Source organism: Apaloderma vittatum, unplaced genomic scaffold, assembly GCF_000703405.1.
Source record: "Apaloderma vittatum isolate BGI_N311 unplaced genomic scaffold, ASM70340v1 scaffold15131, whole genome shotgun sequence".
NCBI classification, from domain to species: Eukaryota; Metazoa; Chordata; class Aves; order Trogoniformes; family Trogonidae; genus Apaloderma; species Apaloderma vittatum.
The window spans coordinates 1-27,906 of record NW_009700901.1 but is presented as its reverse complement, the minus strand read 5'-3'; the positions used below and the strand labels follow the sequence as shown (position 1 = coordinate 27,906).

At 39.0% G+C, this 27,906-nt stretch overlaps 1 protein-coding gene across 1 annotated transcript; it reads right to left on the bottom strand.

Annotated features, from left to right (window-relative positions):
- Window positions 1–675: 675 nt before the first annotated feature.
- LOC104281081 (sorting nexin-14-like) lies at window positions 676–24,963 on the bottom strand (the record flags this gene model as incomplete). Its single annotated transcript, XM_009878947.1, has 14 exons — window positions 676–888; window positions 2,601–2,657; window positions 2,813–2,904; window positions 3,566–3,661; window positions 4,732–4,896; window positions 5,366–5,489; window positions 12,012–12,131; window positions 12,295–12,335; window positions 13,986–14,097; window positions 14,303–14,403; window positions 14,540–14,623; window positions 15,588–15,789; window positions 21,077–21,209; window positions 24,937–24,963. Coding segments are annotated over 14 exons (1,393 nt in total), but the record flags the coding sequence as incomplete, so codon positions are not given.
- Between the last annotated feature and the right edge of the window lie 2,943 nt (window positions 24,964–27,906).

The following is a 27,906-nucleotide window of genomic DNA, read 5'->3' as shown; positions in this document are numbered from 1 at the left end:
ACAGGTGTTGTCTGGAGGAAAAAAAAAAAAAGCCTGAAAGCATTTTTCAAAATTTCTTTTATAAAGGCTGAGCCAACAAATCAAGATTTACGGGGAATACTTTCCACACATTTTTATACACTAATAATTTTTCAGAAAATTCTATGAACAGACTCACATCCTCTTTCCTAAGACTGCAAAGAGGATGTCAGAAAAAAACCTGACAAACCCAGATAAGAAATTGCATAAAAATAAATGCCAATGTAAAAGTCAAAACCACTTTTCGCACCCATTGTTATTTTAAGAGCATGTTAGATGTGATAAATAAACTAAATTACACACATGACTTTTCACATTCACGGAAAGCACGAAGGCCAAAGATAGTTCTGAGATGATTTGTATGCAATAGATACAATCATGCAATTTTGTTTTTTTTAAAAAAAATTAGTAAGATATGTTAGGATGGTTAAAAATAACATCATGGGAGCATTCTTACAACTTCCAAACAATTCCTCTACATATCCTTTAAGGAAGAAAACAGTAATTGCTCTTCTAGCAAAGCATACGTTGGCTGATCTCCCAGCTGTTTTACTTTATGTCATCCTGTAATTTCACACTGAGATTTCGGTGAAATTAGTTTGACTGTTTCTGATTAACAGCTAAACCAAATTTAAAATAAACAGTACAGATATATTATTTACTTGTAATTGGTATTAAATTTAATACCTTTATTGCATAAAGAGATTTTTTTAGAACTTCAATTTTATGTTATTTACAAGAAAATATACAATGCAAGGTTAAAATGTCACATGTCCATTACAAGAGCACACAGCAGATGTTTCTTCTGGGTGTCCAGCAAGGTTCCTGCATTCACATCCAACCTGACACAGAGCTGGCTTCCTTTGGACCCTGTGAGAAAGTAAGGGAGAAAAAATAATTTCTAAGTTTGAAAATTCATATTTATATGTAAATGACTGCACTGGGCTGCAATGATTAATGGTATTGCAAACCAGAGTTAAGAGAAAGGCAGGCTACTGCTTTCACAGTTTTAATACTGTTGCTCAAAACAGGTATTTTCTTTTTTCTCTGGAAGTTCTCACCTCCCCCATTCCTAAAAGCTAAATACGATTTTCTTAACACAGCAATTTTCTGCTCTGGAAACCACAGCGGCGTGGTATTTTTTCAACTGGATTCCTTTCCTTCCTCTGCTGAGGAGTGCTTCTCCCCTTCTCAGCTGTCCCTTTCCCTCACATCCTGTCTGACAGATTTCCAAGGAACTGGCTGTACCTTGCATCAAAGGCAAAACTCGTTTTTTCGGCTCTTATCCATAGAGCTTGTTTACTTATGCAGGCTGCCATTACACACAGCCTATATCAAGCGATCACGTATATCCACGCTGGTATGTGTAGCAGGATAGACTTTCAAGATATCAGATCTCGAGAGCGGGAAGCAGCCCGACATCCTCGCTAACGAGCGTGTTCCCGTTTCTCCCATCGCCATTTCCCCTGCTGAAGGAGCAGTGCTCAAAATAAAACTTTTGGGATGCTCAGAAATGCTCACTGACTCAAAATACTTTCCTGTTCTTCTTTGTAACTGTAACACATTTTGGTATCGAGTAACTCAAAAACGACCAGTCTCTGCTGACCAGCAAGAACGCTATAACAAGTGTCGAGTCAGGTCTTTTTTTGCAGAGCACAAGTCTCCAGGCTAATGCCGCATTCCCTTGGTGAGCTGGGTCGTCTGTTGGGTTTTTTTAACCATCTGAACACCGGCGCGAGAAGGCCCAGATACAGAGCTGATGTGTGAAGTCAGCTACACTTGCTAAGCTGGCCTAGTTTCAGTCAAAAACAGTGGAAAGTTGTTCCAACGCCCAACATTTCTTTCTGTTGATTATCCAAAACTAATCACTCTGCAGTGCTCAGACACAGGGCTCATGTAGTGAACATCTGTTATAAGCGACAGGGGTTGTTTTGTTTTGTTTTGTTTTTTAATATCTACTTAACTAGCTAATATCTCCTGTTTACCTTGAAGACCAAACTGTAAAACTAGTATGTAAAGTTCTGTGAAGGTTTATACATAAGCACGTATGTATAATACATAAGTATTTGTACTTATACATAAGGACAAATATCGGATGGATCACAAACCTAACGATATGAATCCATACAGAGAATTTGAACAACACAAAGCATTCTCCTTACCCGGGTGGTCGGACTTACCATTGCAGTGACCAAACCAGAGGTAAGAAACCCTCCTGACTAGTACTCTCAAAGAAAATGCTGAAGCTCAACCGGAGCTCCGCATGCAGAGTTCACTTCCTAAATCAGGAAGTGTGTGAAATAGTGTGGAGACAGACCACTAAAAAGTAAGGCACAGAGATCCCAACTGCTGATTGTTCCATCCAATTCTGGTGAAAGGCAGTTCACACTCGCCCTATGCTGGACAAACAGGTCTAAATTGATTCGGAAATTAAAAAAATGTAAAGAATTCAGATTCTAATGATTTCAACGCATTTAACAAAATACAGATTTCCCCTCAAACTTAAAATTAGTATGGTGGGAACATCACCAATAACCAGACTTGAAGAATTCTGCAGCTCTTTGAACGGGGTTAGCATGTACCTTACTCAGCTCTGGAAAGAGTTCTTGAATCCCAATGTCCAGTAGAACGTAAGTTAACTAAAAGAAAACAAAGAAAATTAAGAACACTCCAAGGCAACACTACTCCTTTTAATTTTCAACTCTGAATTAGACCTCACTTCTCTGCTACAGCCACACGTCCACTGCAGGAAATTCTGTGGCAAAAGGCAAGTTTCTCTCATGTTAGGAGTTACCTGTTTGTTGAGCACTGGTTGCTGCATTCCATCAAACAGAAGCCTGATGCCTTCGTATTTAGCCTCTTCCCCAATGCACTTGCCTATCAAATCTAGATCAGATACCAACAACAAACACAAAAGTCATTAAGAAGCACTGCAAAACAGCTGTAAAATGTAGTTACAGAACTCTAGTAATTAAAAAAAAAATTTTTTTAAGAGTTTGAATTTTATCTGTGTAAAGTCCTAAGTGGAAAAACAAACACTCCTTTGGTCCCTCCCTTTTCTTCTTCCTTCAGGGCTGCACACCTCAGTAATTATTACATTTTTTATAATATCAACGTACTGTCCTAATGCAGTGTTTACTAAACCACAAGCTGAAATTTTTTAATTACTTTCTGAGTAACCCAGCAAATGGGCCTCTCTTCCCTAGTTTATATAGTGTAAGGAGAGCTCAGATTTATCTTCTGATTTCATGGTGTGCCTTTTTTAACCCAGTTTTGGTCTGGATAAAATAGAAACCCTAGGAGCACTCTAAAGATGAGGAAACGATGGTGTTAAGTACATTTGTCAAGCTCTTTATTTCCATCATATCTTTATTAATCATTATGTTACAACCTTCGTCAGCAACACGTAAGTGACAAAACTGAACTTTGGGGTTTTACATCTAGAAGTGGTGTTCTCATCAACTCAGACCATAGCAGTCTGTCCTTCGGTGCAATATCTGCTTGAACAATGAACCATACTCGTATAGAGAATCATGAAAAACAGAACCTGGAATGTATCTCATCATTTCTTCAAAAGTCTGCTTTGCTCGCTTCTGTTTATCCTGGAGAGAGCGAGGTTCAGTGTTCTCACAGAACACAGCATCTGCAGCAGAGACACGTTGGAAAAAAAAACCAAAACAGAGTATGTTTAGGCAGCTACCCGTCACTGGCACGTAAAAAGTGTTTTGGATTGCAGCTTTGAAGTTGAGCTGCTTTTCTGTACAATCTTGACTAGAAGGGAATTCTAGCCTTGCCAGAGAATAGTCTTCTAATTGCATCAGCCTGATTGAATCCAGGATACCCCACCTGTGTGAAGGACAACAATCTTTTGGCAGTTTGTTTCCATTCTTTTCAAATTTTTAAAGCATTATGTCCTAGGTTCAGACCAATTTTTCTTTAAGTTAGTTATGATCTCCTTACTCACCATTTTCACTGGACTTTCAAACTATAAGCAGTGTTTATACTTTGTGCTAAAGCACTGTCTGGAACTGTAAAAAAACCCCTCAGATTCATCTGCAAATAAAACCCCCAAACTGTTATTCATCAGAAATATCAGGCACTCAGGTTTCATTTTAGAGTCTGAAAGATTTACTCCTTTCTCATCTTTTACAAGATTTCTTTTTGGCTTGATACAGACAGAGCTGTCCTGATACCAGAGCTTTTGCCAGATGTGTTGTTCAGATTAGACTGCAGTCAGATACTTCTCTACAGCTGTGAGATCAATTTTTATTTATTTTTTCTAAATTCCTTCCCCTTTCCTTATTTGAAGCTTAAGAACACTCAAGCCTTCTCAAAAGTCCGTCAAAGAAAGGGAACAAAAAAATTAACAGTAGAGGACTATGATGCAGCACACCAAGTGAAAACTACTTAAAAGGCTGCATTCAATATTCACACTCTGATACACTAAACCACCTTTATTCTGTTGTTCTTGCTCTCTGCACATGTTAGCAAATCACTACTCCTGATATTTTCTTCCGTGATCACCACTGACAGACACGACCAACTCGGCATCTTTCTGCAACAAGCTTTTAGAATCTTTTTATAGGCCCATTTGGGTTTTATAACTCTTTTAATCAAACATCACGACATTTGGTACTCAGAAACTTAACAGAACGGATTTCTAACATTCAGCTAAAGCGGTGTTTACACATCAAAGGTGTACCTTTTACTAACCTCTCAGCAGTGTTATCAGAGAAACCAAACGATGCTCCTGAAATAGCTGTTCTAACTTATAATGCAAGTAATAATCTGTGTAGAGTTCCAAAGTGTTTTTGAAGAGAATTCTTCCTCCCATCAAGAGGTGATGCAGCCAGTCAGGAATGTGGAAAACTACCCGACCTGCAAAGTTACAGGAGCACAGGTTTACAAGGTTCTCCAGCTAATGATGATACAGGAGTCATTTATTCAAAAGAAAAAAGAAGACAAGGTTGCAAACAAGCAAATAATATTGCAGTTTTGCTAGTGCGACCCTGAAAAAATCTTCTCTGCTGTTCTCCAGATTGCTTATCAAGTACTTTTTATTAATTAGCTCTCAGAACTTAGGAGCAATCTAGCCACATTTGAGAAAAAGGGACTTAGTCCCATCTCCTCCTCTGAGATGCAGAAAGAGATATAACAAAACAATACTGAAAGACAGTATTTTAGCACAGCAATAAGGCATTTTAAAGAGTGACTGCTCCTAAGTTGCACACTGCAATGTTTGCAAGAGCTGAATTACACACAACTGCTGCAAGAGAACTGTATTTCTTACCAAAGAATCCGAACTTCCTATTTGGCATGGGAATAAGTAAGAGAAATCACTTCTTACCAACATACATTAAGTAGTCATAGACTCCTTCTACAGTCAGCATTTCCATGAAGTAGTTCTGATTTTGTCGTCTTTCTGTATTCTCAGACCTATTTGCGTTGTTCTTGAATAAATCATTGAAAAGCTAAAAACAAAAACGTAATAATGAAAGTACTGCATTCAGAAGGGAAAAGGAGAGCCAACAGATCTGTGATTCGGTGTGCTTTGTTTGTTGTCTGTTCTGTTATTGTTGGTTTTAAGTAGCTTTTTTCAGAGCTTTCGAAGAACTAATCAGTTTTCCATATTCAAAACCAAAACTTTTTTCTGTGCCAGCTCAATTACTTATACCAAGACCTTCATGAATCTTTATAAATTACCAACATTTGTGTTTTTTTCCTTTATCCCATCTATTTTCATTTTATTCCTTTACCCTGTTTTCCTGTGTTCCATGCCCCCATCTTCTCTTGCCTTTGATTCTTCCCCAAAACTTCAAACACTTGTAAAACTCCAAGGTGGTCTTCCCTGCATCCTATTAGGTGTCCTAAGCCCCAAGGCACACCTTCCAGCCCTCCTCAAGTCCCCCAAGCCTGTGGGCTACAGCAGCTGGAAAGGAGGAGCTCTCTGAGTCTTGAGGCTCCCTGCATTTGACATTACCTAGCACTAAGCACCATTAGCAATTTAAAATAAACTCTCTTATCCACTCAAACTGTTGTTTTAAAGATCAGGAAGAATTTATATAAAATACTGCTTTATTATGAAAAGGAAAGTTCAAAAGTTTAAGCCAAGCTTCTAAAAAAGCATCCCAGAATGAGCAGCAAATGCAAAGTAATTATAGCGTTGCCTAGGCTGACTGTTACCAACACTTTTTTCTTTCTGCATCACACCCAAACTTAAAATAGTTCCAAGGCAAAGGAAGTAATTTGCTTAGAGGTGGATTACTTGCTGTAGAGCAGTTCTCCCAGAAATAAACAAGGCTGTAAAAAACCCCAAATTGCAACAGGCTCTGAACTGTGCAAGTCTCGAAACGAACACTGAGCTCTTAGGAAAAACTACATCAGGAAATTTGGCAAGACAAAGGTTTTGACTGGTACTTCTTTGGGCCTCTCTTTTGTTAAGTGCTGAACTGCTGGCATTATCTTCACAAAGTTCACTCAAATTAAACAACACCAAGTTATTACATAAATTACATGAAAGAGCAAATATGGTTAATGCCCTGCTGGATGACTGGGATCCAGGAAAGTAACAGACCTAAAAAGAACACGTAATTATTCACGCCTACTGTATGAAAGCGTCCCTGGTATGTTGTTTAAAAAACCCTGTATAAACTCAAGTCTATAACCTCCTCAATATCGAAACTAGGACATCAGGAAAATCTTAGTTGAATTATTGTAACTTAAACAAGAACCTAATTTATTTTTAAGATACACCCGGTGACCTGACAGAGGCGATACACATGGAGCCAACTCAAAGCAGCCCATCGTGCAGCGCAGATAAAGCTTCAGAGGACTGCATACAGGCCAAACTAAATCATGAACCGCAGACTGGTAACTGATCTATTAAAAAAAAAAAAAGGACATCAAATGTGAAGGCCATCTTAGGGCAAAGCTTTTCTACTTCCAGAAGTTATTTCAGCCTTCACTCCAAACCAGATTAAATAATACACCTTAAATATAATAGCTCCTTGATCGTTGCCATGCTTCAAAAGCTTTGACACTTGCAGGTGGCATTTCAGAAAGTACCAGGTCACAGCATGCCAAAGTTTTTACAGAAACTTTTTATAAAAACTTTTTAAAGAAACTTTATTAAAAGTGTGTACTTTGCACTATTCCAGCACAAGTGTGTGTTCCGCAAGCCAGTAGCGGCGCACACCTGAGGGATGCAGCAGCAGTACTGCGAAGCAGCGTTACATCTCTACTTAGAAGGTGGCGTTGCACTTCCCAAAATTCTGGCTCAGAGGAAAGCCAAGTGAAAAAACATATGACTGGTTATCTAACGCAAAAGTTGAGACTATATTCACAATTTGGACAAGCACGGAATTTTGTTTTTTAAATTTTTCTGCGCATATTAGTATTTGAGATGTGATATGATGCTCCCTTTGTAATCAGACTAAAAAAAAAGACAAGCAAGGCAAACTCTGATGTTATTCCTAATCACAGCTTTAATCTTAAAGAGTAACTGGGATTATAAACGTGACATATTTTTAAAAGGCTGTCAGTGAGGAAATTCCACGGATTGGTACTGGGTAATAATGGAAGCCAATCTCTTGAAGTGAGTGAAAGATAAAAAGTCTGAATTACAAAAAAGCCCAAAGCAATCCCTTGCACAATAGGCTCTCTGCTGTGCCTCGGTGGGAATAGCTAGTGACATAAGTAGGAATGCTTACACAAAATGCCTAACAGAAAATATAGTTACTTAATGGTTAGTGAGTGCATGCGCAAATACACACCCATACATTTCAGCACTGAAGTTTATAGAAGCAATACCCCAATTATGAACAACAGCCACATCCAGAGGCACGAACTCCTTCACCATTTTTCCCCGCTCATTTGCAAAGTACAGATGACTACACCAAAATGCTAAGAGGAAAGAACGTGTGCAGCGTCAGAACCACATCAACCACAGCTGAAAAGCAACCGTGTCTTCTTTCTACAAGCAACTACGCATAAACGTGCATTACTGTCAGTGTTCCAAAAGCAGTGTTTATTGCTGTTGGCAGGCGGTCAGGAGCTAACAGAATAACGCCTGCACAGGCTTCTTTTGCAAACTCCACATCAGGTGAGAAGTCCCAACCTATTCTAGCAAGTCTGACAAAAGCACATTCGGAAGATGACTGAGCTGCTTACAGACCTTCTGAAGAGAAACACAGCTGGGAAAGCCAGGCATCCTGTTGGTGCCTTTACAAGCTGGTTTGGTTTTTTTTAACTCACTGGTTGGTTTTAACCAGGGAGAGTGGTAACTCTTTCAGTCTAGCAGATATGATACAGGATAAAATCCAATTGCTACTGGCTATACTAAGGTCAACTACCCACATTCATTACACATTTTTAGGTCTTTCCACTGGTATTTGAAACATACAAACATACATACACACACCAGGAATATTCAAAAGGAAGCAGCATGCAAAAAATCTTTTAAAGAAGTAGGAGAACATCTGACTGAACTCAAGCTTTCACCTGCCCTGACAGACTTTCAGGCATTTCTCATTTCAGCCTGTTGACACAGAGGCAGCGTGGGTGTACCCTATTCACTGCAAGAGAGCTGGCAGTACAGGCACTCGGGAATGTCTTCTTTATTCTCAGCAGATTCCAACATGCTGATACTGGAACAAACAGATCTGTGTCAGACAAGGTATATGGGAACACTGCAACAATGCACGCATCGGCTGGAAATTGACTCCAGCATTTACCCAAAACCTCTACATCGAATAACTTTCTTGCTATGAGGTAACATGCACTTCTTGACAGATGGGCATTTCCGTCTCTTCAGCTGCCAGCCACATCTCCTTGCTGGCTCCAGGCAGGTAGCTCACACAATCCTGGCATAGACATTATAGCATCCAGCTCCACCACGAGCTTCTATGGAGCACCAGGCTATCACACCCTGCTTGTATCTTCACAAAGACATCATGTGGCACAGCAAAAGTGAAACCGCAGAACTGAACAACTGTGTATTTAAGGGGGTAGGGAGGGGTGTTACCTCAGTCTACCTTTGCTCTGGCCTTTAGACTGAACGCCCTTGTTGCCAGCATTCCTAGACAGTGTTTTCCAGTTTAGCTTCATCTATAAAAGTCAGCTAATGAGTTGTAAGACAGCTCCCTTGTAAGACGGAAAATGCGATAACAAGAGGTGATCAAGAGGTTTGCTTCCAAAAACCATCACTGATCTGAACTAAACTGGTCTGGCAGATGAAACCAGCGTGGCTTACAAATCAAATCCAAGAAATGACAAGATGTAAATGGTGCAGTGTCCCGGCACCTGGCACAAAGCTCTTCCCAAGAGTGGGCTGCCTTGAGAAAGAGAAAATTGTCTTCCAAAGAGGGTGCGACAAAGCACCCCAACAAATCATGAATTTCACAAGCTGCCTGGGAAGACTCAGCAGAGACCATAACACAGCACAGCCTAGGATATCAGATCTCTGATAATTGCAGTTATCATGTGAGTAAGTGTGTGCATCTGATAGATGGGAAACTAGTGAGAAAGCAGCCAGCACATTAATTCCTGATGAATATGAGCCTCTGCTTTGAGAACAAAAAAATACTGAGCATCTGATCACAGACCTGACTTGCAGCGTCCACCAAGTCAAAGTGTCTTGAGTGTCCATGATTAAATAATAAGCATGAGATACACTGAAGCCTGGAACTTTCTATACATTTACAGCAAAAGACTCCCCAAAATAAAACAGATTTCTCTTGGGAAAGAAAGAAAACCTGAAATATACGTAGAACTGATTACCTATTAACAAAACAGCTAACTAGAAGAAAGTTCTTAGAAAAACAGTGAACTCACTCTCACAACAGATATTGAGAAGGAGTGGAGACCTGCAGGAAGCCTCATCTTTTTTGCTCTCTGCAAAGAGACTCGTATCTCAAGACAAAAGCACCTCCTGCATGGTCATGGGCAGTACTTGCAATGACTCTGACTGGATCTCTACAGACTCATGTCTCCAATGGAGTGCATCCATGACCAGCTAGTGGTGATAAGATTTCCCCCATAATACTATTTCTGAAAATGACATTAGAAAACAGAAGGCAGTATAGAGTTATGTTTTGTTTAAGGAAACTTCAGTATTCCAAACTGAAAGCAGGGAGCTCTTTGCTTTCTGGGGAGCACCATGGTTGAAAAGAATTGGGAAAACATCATTTTGAAGCCTGAATTTCTGCACACATTTACAAGAAAAAACATACCGACACTTTGGAGAATGAGTTTGTATTTTAACTGAGCAATGCTATATATGTCTTTTTTAATCTTTTACAATCCAAAACGGTTTTGAACACCTTTCATCCTTTATTAAAGTTTTTCAAACTATAGGAATCTGTCTTCATAGGAATGCTTCAGACTGCAAAGCTTGTTGCTCAAATATTATGTTACATGTATTAAAGCCACTGACTTCACTAGTTCTTGACATCACAGTAAAAAAATAACCACTCTCATTCTGTGATTCTGTAATTGTGGTTTTGTGTGTGTGTGTGCACACGTAAGCTAACACTAAAATATTGGCTGTAGAAATTCAGACTTCAGATTTAGAGGATGAAATCCAAACAAATTAATTGATTTCACTGTCATTGTACTTAATTAGCATAAAAGTTTTTTGTAGCTGCAAATTCTGTAAGTGTTATAACACTATATAAATACCCATAGTGAAGGAAACCATAAGGTCCATTTTTTAGCAGCCCATCACCAACAAGAATCATAAATGGATCCTGGGCTTCTAGCTCTTGCAAGAAGGGAATGAGCACAGATAGTGCTCTTCAACAATATTCTTCCAACCCCTCATTGTTTACAAGTAAAAAAAACCTTCAAGAGCTGGATGCAGTTTCTCTACAGGTAGTCCAATCTCACCTTACAGTTGCTTCTGGCATTCACAACAGCTTTTGGCAAGGAAATCTGCAAACCTACTAAGCGCTGCAATAGCTATCCCTTTTTTTGGATTTGCCTCCTACGACCTTCATTTATTACCTCTTCAATTTATTACCTCTTCAATTACCTCAATCACTTTGCAGAATGAAGTGTCTCATCTTACATAGTCCAGTTTCAATTCCTCTTCCCAAAGCAAACAAGACTGCAGCAAAGCATATAGCACCTCTCTTATGCCAAAGCGTATGCATATTAAACATTTTGTCACAAATCACATTAACTCTGTAACACTGAGTCTGGGTTTCTGAAATCCTAGCCCAGAAATACATTCCTCCATAAATTCCACAAATATATTGACATTCTAAAGCAGTCTAACAGAGAAATATACAGACCAGTGTCTGTTTAAAGCCCCTGAAGCTAACTGAAGTCTTTCAAGCAAGTTTTACAAGGCTGTAGTCACAAATATAGGAAGATTAAGAAGGGAACTATCTCTTCCTATAGTCAAGTAAAAAGTTGAGATTGGAAATGCTAGGCTTTAACTCTGGCAATGTTAGAGAGAGAAACTACACATAAATGATATAGTTAACTTATTACATACATCAGACATCAATGTACTGTATACTAACATTTTAAAGGCAGATAAACAGGTATCAGCGTCTTGATAATTTTGGCTTGTAGCACTTTGACAGGTCACACGTTCATCAAACACTCAAGCGCTCCACTTCAAAAAAGAAAGCTCCCTTACAGCAGAAAAACATTCTCCATTTTACACCTTTCCTTTCCCTCCTCCTCACTCTACTTTCCAGGCTCTCTACTCTGTATCCTCATCTCCAAATCCAGTAAAAAGTAAAAAACAAAAGAAAGAAACCAGCAAAAAAAACCCCACAACCCTAAAAATCTTTCAGACTAAGATATTTACAAGACAGATGACAACAAAGCTCTCTGCACTACAATTCTCTCTCTTGTGTGAAAAGACAACAAGAAATAGGTAAGTTGTTATATTTATGGTGTTTTCTGTTAATTCTTTGCCTCTTCAGAGTATGGTCAATTTTCCCCACTCTTTTGAAGCGGGGAAGGAAGATAACATACTATACCTTCTTGTTGTTTTCAGAAGTGGGACTCAAAATGGTAAGTTCAGGCCTGCTTGGTTTAGGCTTGGGAGATTCACAGGAGTTGATGAAATTCATGATGAATGGCTCCAAATGCTGACCTTTCTGAAAGAAGACATGAGTCACCTGTCACTCGTATAATTACAGAAAAAACAAACAAACAAACAAAACCCCTGAGTTTCCAAACAAGTTTTTGTCTGGCCTCAAAGTTAGTAAGCACATAAGATTAGTTACTGCATTTAAACCACTGACAACCTGAAAGACTTACCTCTTTCATCAGCTTTCCTGGAACAGATTTTATAATTTTACCTATAATTAGAAACAAATAAAAAATTTCTGTTATCACTGCCTGATTGTAAACACATTTTGCTCTGCTACATTTTATGTACTCACTATCTAGTACCTAATTTAAAAATGCAATAGTTTTTAAAATCTGTATTTTTTTCAGTTTGGGACAAAAAGCTATGAAAAGGAAGTCTTCCACATATCCAGCTTATACCTTAATGCTCAGTACTCTTCAAGAAAAGATACATTTTTCATATTTTAGGTATCTGAATACTTAAGACCAAAAAAATCCAACACAAAATACTCTGTCTCTGTAATTTTTCTAGGGGCTCAAACATAAATAGCCATAGCACCATAACAGCAGTACTGTATGACACCAATGCAGGCAAAATTTTTTGTATTTAACTTCTTCACCCTTCATAAATATTTATTACAAAATAAATCACAAAAACTGTGAGTCTTTTTTTTGAAAACATCGGCTAATCTGGAGAGATTCTGGAAGGAATCTGTCTTAAAAATTTTGGTGAGTAGGGTTTTACAAATCAGACAGGCTACAGCCGTGGTCTTAAAAATCAGCTCCTTTGTTATGGTTATTGGGACACAGCACAGTAACGTTGAATACTGAAAAATGAAAGTGCCTAGGGTTGCTTTTATTTTAAGCACTACATTTACAGTAACATTTTTCTTACCTACAAGTCATTAAATTTGGAACTCACATTGGAACATACAAGGACCAAACGACAATAGCAGAATCGCTCATCCTCACAAAAAGCCCTACTGAAATGCCAAAACTCATTAAAATTACGTTTATGTAACCAAAGCATTACCTCAAACATGAGATACATTACAATAAACACCATAACTGGAAGCTTTTTTCACAACATGGATTTGGATCTAGAGGGAAGGTTTGAAAGAAACCAAAACCTTTTAACTGGAGGATGTCCACCAAAATCTTATTTGACTTAAGGTGAGCGCATTAAGAGAATGGCCACCCCAGTGGGTTCACGCCGCGAGCTGGAGAAGCGGCAACGCAGTGGCATGGTTCAGGACCACACTGGTGCCAGGATCCCAAGTGCGGAGGCAGAATGGCCACAAGGTTGACCTTACCAGGTCAGGCCCACTATCCCAAGACAGCTACGTCGCAGCCAAGCCGTAAAGTCACGCTGCGGTCTACTTTTTGGATTTGGAACCAACTGTTACATCAGACATCAAGAACTTCTCAAGCTTAACACTAGCTAATATGAGAAATATTAAATATTGCAGGTTTTGGATTAAAACAACCAGATTCTAATCAACTCACACCCAAAGGTAGTTTACATTAAGAAATCATTTATACCATCACACCTGTAAACAATGACTGACTTGTGCAGATTTCTTCCTGAACTGTGAAAATCGTTAGAGAAATCTTATCACCTTGCTTGCTGACACAAAAACTCAAAAGCAACCACTTAAACACTTTCTTCTGTAATCTCAGAACGTCTTTTTTCTTCAAGAAAAATGCATCAGCATACCTTGTTTGCTGAGCTGTCATTTTAAGGCCTGTGAAGGAGCACAGTTCTTATTTCCCACATCCACATTCTTACACAAGAGTTACCTATTCATTATTACTATCATTCAATCACATTATCTACAGTATCACTATTTGTCAGCACAAACAACTTGTGTATTACATACCGAGATTCACATCAGGCAACATTTTATCAAGAAATTGAGTCTCTCCTCCATTCGAGGACAGGAAGTCAGCTAAAAGTTGGCTGTTACTTAGTTCTGGATGTTGCAGAAGTTTCTTTGAGACAGAAGGAAAGAAAGGAGCACTTAAAATCTGATTTCTGTTTTCAGTCATGTGAAACTTGATAAAAGTTTTATTTGCCCACTTGAACCCTTTCTATAATTCAAGTTACTTGGAAATAAAAAAAAATAGCAGATATGCCTCTATTTGTTTTATATCACTAGTTTTAGAATATTCTTTGCTCCAAAAGTTTGTTTGATACCTGCAGATATTCCTGAAACTCCTCTCTCTTGGATTTTAAGAACTCGTAGTTCTTGGGGCCGATGATTCTCTTTGAGGGAAGCTGAGCATCAGGAAATGTACCTAATAAAGATATCGATGAGATTACATTATTCTTGTAATGCAGCAAACATTAATTTAATTATTTTAAATTTCAGCTCAGTACTGAATGATAATCACAGCAGTGGGAAAGTGGCTTTCCAGATGGTGGAGGACATACCGTGAAATTCCGTTAGCTTTGACTCAAGCACATAAAATTCAAGATACCTCCTGTAGACAGACCAGTGCTCAGGTTCATGCCCAACTGAGGGGAGAAAAAAAAAAGTTGAAAATAAACCAAGTTTTATGCCACTTGAGAGACAAATCAAGCAACAGCAAACATATGCCGGATTATCTGAGGAAAAAACTCAGTTATAGTAGGCTCTCATATTGCAGTAATGTAAGAAAAATCCCAGCTAAGTAAGTAAGTTAAGTGTTACATTAAAATACATATATATCTGGCAGGCAGACATGGTACTAGCATGGAAGTTATCATCTCATTTGAGGGATCCCTAAACAACGAAGCACTGCATAACTTTGAAATCTATCAGGGTTGGCTATGTTAGATCTATTTTCAAACTTTCAACCAAATGATTTACAGAAATATCACTTTTTCAGTACAGTTCTCTGCACCTTTAGCTTGAATTCTGGTCATTCTTCATCCCAGAAGAGATCACTAAATAACCTTAACAGATCTCCTGCTTATTGTGGAAGTATTAGTTTCACTAACACAAATCTATGCAGCCCGAGGACAAGGCTATTTTCCCCACTTGATATGGATGTTCTGCTACTTAGATGCTGATAAACCATCTGCAAGCCTGGATGGTCCCTAATAAGCAAAAATATTTTTATTTCCCAAGAACTATATATTAAGGTTACATAAAAAGTTATTTATTGTTCATTATTCCAAAGTTCAGAGTGAGTGAAAAAAAATATGCCAAGTGTTTATTAATATGAATCATTGGATCAATGTTTTTGGAAACAGAAAGATCTCTAACTTTGTCATGAAGTCTAAATGAATCTGGTTCATGCTGAGGAGTCAGTTCTCCACTTGCAAATATTAAATGTGATCATTTAGCTCTCAAACACTTTTCCTCAGATTTTTTAAGTCATGAGTTCAAAATCAGAGGAACACGTATGCAAAATACACTGCAACAGCCATCAGAATACAGCACGCTAGAGTATTTTCAGTTCATTTTTAAATGACATTTACCCACAACATTGCATACCTGCCCTTCTATCATTCCTCTCCACATCAATGCAGAACACAGGAATTCTCTCCTTTCTGTCCTTTCTTTCCACGGAGGGATCATCAAAAAAATCTACGTATGGAATGCTAATTTTCCATGCTGCAAGGTTGCGGGGTGTGTTTGGGGTACTAACAGCCTCCTCAGGAGAATCATCTTCCATCACCATAACACCTTCTTCAATCTGTAAAGATCCAAACATCAAGATCTACAATTCTATTTTAACTGGTTTGGTCTACCTTTGCAAAACTTATATATGATAATGTAACATAAATTGAGTCTTTAAGTACATGTCACTAAGTACTAAAAGAACAAATACTTGAAGGGAACCTACAGGAAGGCTGGAGAGGGAATTTTTACAAGAGTGTCCAGCGATAGGACAAGGGGAAATGGGTTTAAATTGAAGGAGAATAGATTTAGGTTGGATCTTCAGAAGAAATTGTTCAGTATGAGGGTGGCAAGACTCTGAAACAGATTGCCCAGAGAGGTTGTGGATGCCCCCTCCCAGGAGATATTCAAGGCCAGGTTGGATGAGGCCTTGAGCAACCTGATTTAGACAAGGGCATCCCTGCCCACAGCAGGGAGGTTGGATTAGATGATCTCTAAAGTCCCTTCCAACCCAAGATATTCTACAATCCTATTAAAAAAAAAATAATTCATTAATACAGTTTTCACATAGATGAATTTCTACTTTTAGATCCACTGCAAATTAGTTTGAAGTTAGCAACTTTTAGTGAGATCTGAGTATTTTTGTAGCAGTATCAAGTTCCACATCTGGTACTTCAGGGAAAAAACAAAAGGGGGAAGAGGAGGGGGAACAGAAGTACCAAAGGAGACAGCTGGAAAAATGCTTTAGATGTGGACGGAATGCTACAGAAAACAGCTTGAGTTCAGCAGATCTAGCTGCACTGCATTTTCCAGCATAGTAGGTCCCAAACTGAAGACCTGAATTTACTAGGTGGGACCAAGAAGCGACCTAAACACAAGAGGAGAGAGGAGCCGGCAGCGCACCGAGCCAGCGGCTCTCCCACTCCCACAGCCGAATGCAACTGAGTGTCTCGTGGCCACAGGAACGTGGCTTGCTCTGCAAGGTGCAACACAGCCGAGACCGGGATTGAATTGCATCCTGCTGGCCAGAGCTATTTCAAGCAAAGACAACGAAGAGTTGCTGCCTTCCCCACCAGCTCCAGTTTTGGCATCACACTTGTAGGAACAGATGCACCAGGGAGCAGCACGGGCCTGATCTTTGCTGGCTGTGCACAGCGCAGCTCCAGAGCATGAAGTTTGTCAGCTCGGTCTCCACGGCACGAAACAGAACACTGATTTTTCCATAGGCAAGCCGACCTTAGAAATGGTGCCACGTGAACGCTGAAAAAACCCTTCTGAACTTGAACTGCAGTCCCAGCACCGCACTGGCACTCGCTTTACACTCCTGATGCTGCTCATCATTGGCAGAACAAGCTGCCCACAGGTAATGAACCACCCGAGTACGACACAGAGCGTTGAATTCTCAGGTCTCCAACAACGACAAAGAAACTGCTACAAATCTTTTAGGATCATAAACCACAGAAAGATAATCTTAAATACCTAAACTGAAAAAATCCAAGCTTCAACAGTTAGTCTTGGAAAGCTATTTATTTCTCCAAACAATGCTTAACCTCATTCTCATCTTCACCACACAGGAAAAAAACAATTAAAAAATGACTCAAAGGAATAAAAATTATTTTTGCAAATGAGGAGACAGTGTCTGTGAGAAGGAAGGATAGGGCTGGCCTTAGACTCAAGTAGGACTCAAAAATAAAGCGAATGGAGTTTGTGGAGAGATTAGCCCTCACTAAAGATGTGCTGGACAAGAAAACCTCTTGTATTTTGCACAAGCGTAGGCAAGCAGGTGAAGACAAGAGTAGTCCTGTTTCCCTAGAAAAATGAAATCTAATTTGCCACCGTGCTGCAAGGGTTTCTACAACGCTGCAACCCTGCAGGGAAGCAGGGGCTGCCCATCGTCCTGCCTCCAAGCCTGTGCTCACCACAGCAGTGGCGAATCCCACTTTCAAGTTCTTTTCCCTTAGCTTTATAATTTACAGCCAAATTCCCCTCAAAAGCCACGCCTAGGCCGCTTAACGAATTTGGCCTGCATTGGGATAATCTAATTAACAGATTAAGGCAATACAGCACCCCTGAAATAATTCTGGCTGCATCTGTGCTACAGTACTCATACCGTCATGGCTCAATGGCAACTGAAATAGTTCAACACACGTGGGCAATCCTTCTTCAGCTTTGCATAGTACAGAAACGCTCAAACAGTGGGGATCACTGTCTTCTGAAACGGATCTCTGTAGATCCACTGTCTCAATCTCCTTTCTTCAAAACACCTGCTCCCTTCCACTTACTGGGTTTATTCACCAAAACAAGGCAGGCAAAGAGCAGTCTTGGTCGCTGCTGCACCAACTCAGCTAAGCTGGCTCCCAACCCGAGAATGAAATCACAGGCTGTGCTCTTTCGCAAAGACAACAAAAATATCCCCAGCCTGGAATGAACACTTAGGGCTCACAAACTGCTGGACAAACGTGCATCAAAGAATGATATAAATAGCTGAACTACAACAACAGGATCGACAAGTGGCTTTACATCATCAAAGTCTTCTGCATGAGGTCTTACCCTCATTTTTCCTCCTTCCCCAGGCTTTAGGTGGTTGTCGCCACAGGACAGAAACAGTAGAGCAATGTTTCAGGATGGGAACTCCAAGTCAACCACAGCTGAGGTTCTGCAGATGGGGTAGCGTGAACTGGGTGCCAAAATTAACATTTTATAATCTAACCTGATTAATTGTGTATATATTTGCATTAGCACTAAATATACAATCTCTACTAGGATCTCCTTGCAAAAATGCAAGGAAACACTCAGGCTTATTTGATTCTGTAGTTTTTGACGGAACTAAATACACAAGCAAGGGCTTCAAAACTCAACTCTTGCCTATGTTTTTTGATTCTTTCATTTTTAATTTACCACTGCTTGCAGCTCTCATCTCCAACCATTTAGTTACTTTCATACGCTGCAGAGTTAGCACAAGGCTTAGAGTGGGTACGAGCCAGTCAGTTCTTGAACTGCTCAAACAGGGGCCACAGCCTCTTCGCTCAGCCCTTCTGAGGTGATACGGGATCATCAGCAAAGTTTCACATTTCTTTTCACCAGATCCCTCACCTGACTGCTAGCCTGGATTTGGTAACAGTCCTATCTAAATTTGCAGGCTTTTCCACTGTGACAACCACAGCACCTACATGAAGTCAGGAAGCATGAATTTCTGGGGGTTTTAATCCTCTTTGTAACAGATCACCAACCTGCAGCAGTTACAGATTGCCTCAGTCTCTCCCTATTTATTTTACCCAAAAACCCCACAAATCTAAGTTTACAGATCTTCTGGCTGCCTCAGAAACAATACCTGTGCTTTAATATACAGAATATATTCTGATATATTTAAAATTTAACTGACAGAGACTGAGTGTGATTTCATGGAATTACTATTAACATTACAATTACTACTATTCTGTTAGCCACAGAAATCCATATTTCTATTCCTACATGATTTCCTAAAATTAAATGGTTGTTTCCTACAGGCTGTAACTGCATTCTATCTGACTTTGTCAAAAAAAAAAAAAAAAGAAACAGCAAAGGCAATGTTCAGTTTCTCAGTTTGTGTCACGCTGCACAGAACACCATTTCACTACCACTCTTTACCTTACATTTACCTTGAATCCACCAAGCTTACATTAACACTAATTACACAAATATCTAACCAGGATCTTTGTAGGAGGAAGTAACTGCCATATCCTCGGTACTTAAGCTAAAAAAAGTTGCTAAGTCTGTATACTGCACTGCCTCTGTCTTACAGTCACACTGTCATTTTGCAGATCATGTTTGTTGCATCCCAAAGAGGTTTTCCTCTGACCCTGCGATGCCTGCTAGGAAACCCCAGCTCAGTACCTGCTGTGACATCGTTAGTGTTGAACTCTGAATATTCAGTATTCACTAATGAAGTGAAGTCCCAGCTCTGTTCAGCTCTTTGGACAGACAATAACCTTAAACCAAAATTTACCGCTTTCTTTTCCCATCTCTTCTTCCCATCCACGCTTACATGGTGAAGGGACTGAAGTGTTTCCCACACATTGTCTAAGATGGTTTTGATAAAAATGCAGTATTCTCCTTTTATTTAATGAAGGGATTTGAGACTACGCTGCACTTAAAACTCTCCATTCCTGCCTAAGCCAAAATCATTCTCTCAATTTGTAAACCTTCTCAGTAAGGACTAGATGCTATACGGTTTGTGTCTCTTGCTGAATTTAGCAATTTCTCACAAGTAACTTGTGCTCTGGCACAAAAACATGTTCCTTCTCTGAGCCCCACTACTTCAATTATACTTCTACTAATTCCTCTACCACAGGGGAATTATATGTCCACGCCCTTTAGCTAGCAGAATCTACAACAGCAATGCTGCAAAATTAACCCATTTTCATTAGAATCTCACCTCAAAAAGAAAGAGGTTACAATAAGAACTGTCCATGAAATTAACTGCAGAAGTTCTGCCCCTTTAAGGCATGACTTGTATGAAGACTCAGCCTGTACAGAAAACTGCCTTCTTTTCACCTCTTAAAAGGAAAAAAACAGAGTTCTAAGTTGGTAAGTCATTCCAGTGAATAATATAAACTCATATTTATACTTTTATCATTAAAGTGTGAAAAATGAGCTAGCAGTATATCAACCTGCTAAATGTTTAAATGCTTTGGTTGTTAAGAACAGGTACAAGAGGTTGAATTGGCAGGCACACTATAAAAAAAAAGCAAACGACATGACTACCAATAGCTTTTGACCAATCCCCTCCCCTTTTCTTTTTAAGTTTTTCCATTTGTCCCACAACTGCGCTTCAGACACCAATGCCCAATTTAATGATTCTGCCATTGGCCCTACTCACTGCTGTTCAGCATAAAAGAAAAACATTAGTTGAGACACCCAAGACAAATGAGAAGGGACTCTTGGCTCACAATCTTTAGAGAAAATGCTGCATCACAGACCAACTTGATGGTAGTTTCTTCACTACTTTATCTATGGTTTTAAGGTCTTGGGCCAAACTTCAGACAAAAAGCCATGCATGCAGTCCAACACATACCTTATTCACCAGAATTAGAAAATGGCATGGTAACATTTTAGAGAAAAACTCATTGCTTACAAAAATGTCTTGACACTACTACTTTTAGTACTTCTCTGTATTAAAGCAGTAAGCTTAGAAGCATATTAACTGGGGATGTGGCCTTGGCTTGCGAATGAATACAGGCAAAACAAGGCAGAAAATAATCAGAAGCCCTGTAGTGAAGTAAGACAGCAGAAAAGGCAGAAACTTAACATTCTCAAATAAGGAATAAAAAAAAAAAATCCCACAACAGCAAAGACTTCAAGACAAATCCAAAGCTTTTACTCACAAAGTCATCTTCTCCTTCATTTAAGTTATAGTTAGGCAACATAGCTCCTTCCATCGCTGAACTCTTGAATACACCTTTTATTTTGTTGCCTATTTTGCTGATCCCAAACGATTCTCCTCTCTTCTGTGTGGTCCTAGGATTACAGAAGCCAGAGTTCACAACAGCAGGCAGACTATTACATGGCAGCTCAGTTGGCCATTGCACATCATTTGCAGATAAGAGAAGTAGCTCTACAAACAAGTAGCCGATATATTTACACTTCCACTTAAATTGAAATTCATTTATGGCAAATTTGTTCTTTGATCGATCAGCAAAATTTCTTGATTACACTTTTAAGAGGTATGGGATTCCCATATAACTAACCATGACCAAACATTAACACTCATTATAATAATAGCCCAGTAATGCAGAACACAGAATAAACAATTAACTATGCAAAGCAGTAACTATGAAAAGTAACTATGCAAAGCAGTAACTATGAAAGCAGTAACTGTTGGATTGCTACAGGCATGCAGACCAAGAAGGTCGCTAACTCTGTCCTTTTCCATGTACTTATATTTAAATATTTATCTATTCTTGCCAAATGGTGTAGTCGGACTCAATTTTTTTATTTTTTTTTTTACACGGACATCCTGGAATTTTACAAGCATGTATAATTCAAGAGGGATCTCGATTTTTAAGCATTAGGGGACAGACAAAAGGAATGTGCAAGGAGCAAGACTGAGCATGAGAGAAAACAGATGCAACTGAAGAATATTTGCTTGAAGAGGTGATCTGAACAAAAGACGAAAACATTTTATAAAGTCTTGCCACTTATGACAAAGCATCCAAAAAGCAACAAGGTAGGTGAAAATAAAAATAATTGGGCAGGAAGCACACTCCTTACTGAGAGAATGTATTTTATAACTTTCTTGTGTCCTTTACCCAAGACCTGATAACAAAGACTGTTTCTTGAGTAGAAGTGCCAATAATTCTGAAAAAAAAATTTGTTTTTATTGAATCTGCAATAATCATCCTGAGGCTACTTACACTGATTCAATAAATACAGTTAACAGGTGAGTTAAAAACCAAGAGAGTGAACTGCAAAATCAGAGACTCAGTATAAAGCACTGAGATTAAAAGCACAATTAGTAGTTTAGAGAACAAAACCATATCCTGTTTCTTTTTCCTTTAAAACAGAAAATTATTAACTGAATGGTAGTAGGAACATAACAGCAGAGACCATCTTCATCACCCACAAAACCATGTTGACAAAATCAACTGCTCAAAACATGCATGCGCGTGTAACTAATGACCTTCCTGTTTATAATTTTACCCAGACTGTGTACATGACTAAAATTGCGTAAATAATCCACTGTTTCTCCAAATCTTTTGCTTTTTATATCTCATGTTATTATCAGCTCCAAAGCAGACACCATCTGTCTCTGCTAACGAAAGATAAGGTTGCTCATAGTCTAAATCCATGTCTGAACACTTCTACTCAATTTTTAAACAACTTCTACATATTACCGTGCTGAACTGTACTTTTTCCACACACCTCAATCTTGTTTCAAGAGCTTAAACATCTAGCAAAATACGAGCCTTGTTCAGACAAAACCAGACATGTTTTCTAGAACGTTAATACTTCGGACCTCTGGCTTGACTCTTGAAGTAGTTTTCTTGTGTAGTTCTTAAGATTTTTTGGGGAAAAACTAATCTGCACAAGTTCAAAGATTTGGTAAGAGTACCCCATGTTCAAATCAGTTCTCTCCTGCAGCGATCCAGCTGAAGGCAGAACACAGCCTTGCCTGTAACTGCAGTACAGGGCTGCATGGGGCCAGGACTTGACCCGATAACTAGGAATGACCTCCTCTTGCCTCAGGCTGAGCCCAAAGATCACGCCTAACAAGCAAAGAGCAACCACTAAACTGGAATGGGTATAAAGTAACAAACTAGGATGGGATTCTCTCCAAAGGAAGAGACAAAAATTTGGAACACAAACTGGTGAGTAAGAGGGTACACAGACACACGGCGGACAACGCGCAGAGAAAACACAGGACTGGTTTGGCAAAAATCCTTGAGCAGGCACACAGAGCACAAGCCAGATTCAACAAGCATGGAAAGAATCAATGGACATTAGCAGAGTTGGACAGACAACAGGATGGTCAAAATTCTGAAGAAGCTGAGCAAGAAAAAAAGAATATATACAAAAAAAACCCATCAGGTATCGGGATGAAAATCTAATAGATTCACTGGTGAAGTAGAGATAAGAACTTGAGGCTAGGCAGAACTTGGGACTAGGACACGGTAGAGTTCAAGGCGTGAGGGAAGAAAGAGGAGAAAAACTGGCTAGTTTAAAATACAGACCAAGTGTCCTAAGTCCTGTCAACTCCCCCATCCACAAATGCATATACAAAACTCATTGCAAAAAGTACCCCCCTCCCTCTAGTGCTGATCTATGTAACAGCACTATTAGAACGTCCACCTAAAGTTGCTTCCTTGGCAGGGCCCAGAGGAGAGACTCTGCAGCTTCTGCTGAATTCCAGCACGAAGTTGGAAGATATTTTCCATTCCTTCTTTTTTTTTCTTTTTTAAAAGCTCAGAAATCACAGATACATAACATTATCAAATTACAATTGCTGTTTATAGCTGGGAATTGTTGACCAAAGATTGCGTTAGTGCCACTGTGCACTGTGGCATTCTTCAGTTGTGGATGGTTGCAAAATGGTTTTCCCACAGGATCCCTGCCTCATTTCAGTGCACTGAGCAGATCTTCTCAAGTGATCTGGCAGGGCCATGCAGATGAAGAACACTATCGTGATCCTGGCAGGTCAGGAAGTACCAGACAAGTCACATGTATCAGACAAGGTAGCTACTTACGTGCATGTGAAGTCAAGAGTATTGCCTTCTCTCGGCTGACTAAAGCCACTACACACAATTAGGAGAAATGCTGAGCACATAAGATCTGCACTTAAAAATCATCAAACCGCACTTTTATCTCGAGGACTTCTCACTGCTCAACACTCTAGCAAGTAACAACTCAATACACTGACCTGGCACATAAAAGTGACTATATACCATGATTCCTAACCTGAAACAAAGTTGATAATGTTCCCTCAAGACTAAAGAAGTGTATGAGGAATATATGAAACACTAATGCTCTAACAAATTCTGAGGAAAAGCCCATAACGAAAAAATAATTAAGAGTCTGGACAGCATGTATTGAAAGAGGCATGAATAATGAGAAAACAAATCATTGAACTGCTACTAAGGTATTAATGAGTGATCACAGACTACCTAGAGCAAATTATAAAAAATAGCATATGTTGTAAATGAACCTAGAACCATCACAAGAAAAGCTGTAGAGAGAACTAATTTAGGAAACTGCTGGGTTTGAGTGCTTGATAATATTCATAAAATGGTTATATGTGCATGCAGCGTTAGGCAACGATCATTGTGGACACAATGTGGACAAAACAAGCAGTTAAGTGGGTAAAACCTCAAATTGGATCTAGAAATGTGACATGGAGTAAAGGAAATTTTAGAGGAGCTAGCAGTCACAGGCCAAAAAAAAAAGAAAAGCTTCAAGTTATGCAGATGTATTTCAAAACTAGTAACAGATAAACTGTTAACAGTAAACAGTATTAATATATTGCAAACTTGTGAAATTAGTAATTAAGCAATCTCTAAACGCTTGTGAAGAGGACATGGGAAATAAAGCTTACATGGGAAATAAATGCAGTTTAGTCCAGAGAAGACATTGACATGTCTTGTGCAAACCAAATGGACAGTTAATTGCTGCTATAAAGGCTGTGTGATGCAGTCATGATGGATGTAAAGTAACTGACACACAACATTTATCGAGTGTTAGATAGACTTACCGGAAGTCATCCAAACTCAGGCTACTTCTGCAACAACAGGCACATAAATTACATCAAAGCCCAGGAGAAAATAATGTTAAAAGAAAAACAAGGGGAAAAAAAACACCCAAGAAACAAAAAAAAAAAAATCCCACCCCGCCCAAATTTGACAGGCCTACTCCTACAAAACTAAACAGGCTTTGACCATCACTAGAGATTAATAACAAATATGGTAGAAATAGGAGTTCCTGACCTAAAAGGAAAATGCACGTTTCATCACCATAATCTTGGCCTTTGAATTTAAAACCTGTTGCTGAAACTTTCAGGTCTTCATCGACATTCAGCACAAGCAGCTACCAGCTGAGAGAGAACGACTTCCATTCTTAAAGCTACCCGTAGTGCCAAACAGGCAGCTCATCTCTTCGGGAACCAGTCACTCAGAATCTAGTTCATCTGGCCAATACAAAGAAAACGATGTGGACTTGCCCACTGTATGTAGTAACACCACCCACCACCTCTCTGCATTAGATCTAGTAAAAAAAGCTATTAAAATATTTTTGATTAATATTTCACAGATTTTGAGAAATGTCACATATTTTTGACATTCTACATAACCTGGTACATGGCTATGTTTAAACAGATTAACTACAAACACACACAATTTTAATTCACTGGAGCTACTGAGTTTTGGACAAACTAATATGGGATTAAAATGTTCAAATTTCAGATTTGGTTTTAGAAGAGAAACTGACTCTAAGGCATCTTACACTGTCTTTTAGTCATGTTAACTAAGAAACTGGAAAACCTGCCAAGTTAGACCTGATGTTGACAATCATATTGAACACAATGGCTCAATATGACTTAATTCTGTGGGTTTAACTCCTAACTACACCGCAAAATTGTCAATATCTTTTCTGCTCAGTCCTTTACTTGAAAATGTTTTCACTTCATTTCTATCCCAATTATGAGAAATCAGGATGTGTCTATTTCTACATGGGGTCATGGTGCATAGAAAATCAAGGCAGGTATACAACTACCCAGAAATCTGGGTAGCTGCAGATCACATAATGGCTTTGTTTTGGGTTTTTTTTGTCAGACTTCTAACACAGCATAAGTAATACAGTAACATTATAAATGCATAAATACAAGGGAAAGGGAATTCTTGTCCTTTCTTCCACACACTCATAAATAAGTTGCCAAAATTGGACCTTAAAACACCATTTTCAATCGTCACACACATTAAACATTAGGTGGAAAATACCAGTGACAGAGTTAAAACTGTTGACAACCAGTTATTAAGTTATCAAGTTATCAGAATACCCTTAATGTTACTTCTTCATGTTCCAGAAATACTTGAGACTTCTCATCTACTACCTTATCAGTTTGCATAGCATATTATTTTTTTTCTCGGTACACAGAAAGTTAGGGCTATTTTGCATGGTTCAAATAAGCGATTCAAATCAGAAATTACACGCTGATAGTCACTTCTTCCTACTTTCCCACTTGTATTTTCAAGAAACCACTCTGTAATTTTCTTGTCTTATAATAAGCAAAATCTTTCAACATACTACCCACACATACATTCCACTAGGATTTCATATCTACTACTTTATCTGAGTTTTTACTCAGCAGTATCTATGCAATACACACATAGTGCCCCGAGCAAAGCATCAAAGATACAGAAAACAAAATTAATCTCTTTGCATATAACTTCCCTCAACTGGAACTAATGCTGGAATAGGGAAGAGAAGGCAGTATAAGGTACATGCATATGGATAACATCTGGAATAATTCCACAAGTAACTTTTTATTTTCCTTGGCAGTGGCGCTCTGTACCAAAAGCAACGGGCAAACTACTTGCAGATAGGACCTCATACAGGACCTCTGTTTCATGGAAATAATCACTGGGGCACCACTTCAGGAACATACAGTATCTCGTATCACAAACCATAATCCATACTCAGGGCATTCAAATCATTCTAAAATGTAAACCAGATACATTTTCAGTAATGCTATGGATGCTGTTTGAACTCCACGAGAGTAGGTTCTAATGGTCCCCAAACAAAATTTCCTTATTTTGTAGTCAGAGATGTATTTCAAAAGCTGCAAGTAGAGACTGCCTGTAATTTCACTTTCTCTGTTTTGAAAAGCAAAGCACCAAGGAGGTGACCTAAACATTTTCATACTTTATCTAAATTTAAGTGTATGACAATACTTTCAACCCCTGGCATGAATAACTTTGGGAAAGATACCAGAAGGCAGATTTAAAGGTCTGGATGAAACCCTATTGCTATCTTGGACAGAAGCCGGAATGTGTTTTAAGGTCACCGTTCCTATAGCCCATAGGGGAGAAACACAGTTTGGTCTAGCTGCCTTCCATGCCCCTTTGCTCAGAAAAAGAAACTTTAAGGAAGCACTACACAAACCCCTGGATTTACAAGAGCTATAAAGACTAAATATCAGATGTCACCAATGGAAATATATTAAAAGAGAACCTTCATGCAGTATTTGAAGAATGTTAGCAAGGGAGAAAAAGACCTCACAATAAACCACCTCACAGTGGGCTGCAAATCAAGAGCGCTGCTGCTAGGTGTATCTCTAATGAAAGCAAAAAAAGTTAATTGCTGTTACTCCTCTAGAAAAGTAATCTAAGATGATAAACACTACTGTTTTCTACAGTACCGTGGATCTTACTTCACACCAAGAAAGAAAGCCTATCCAAATTAGAGACCATTTCATTTCAATTTTCCTTCTTCCGGCTAGACCGTAAGAGTCTATCACAGCCATCCAGCATAAAACAAAAGACAAGAAATAACACAACCTGAAGCTCAGCTGGCAGATCACCCATCCATACAACAGGTGATGTTGTTCTCCTTCTCCACAGGCCCTAATGAGCCTGAAGGTGAACTTATAAATATATAGACCAAACCCAGACACGCGGCTTCTGGCATTACATTTCTGCAATAAACCAGTGTATTGGGTTGGCTCAGC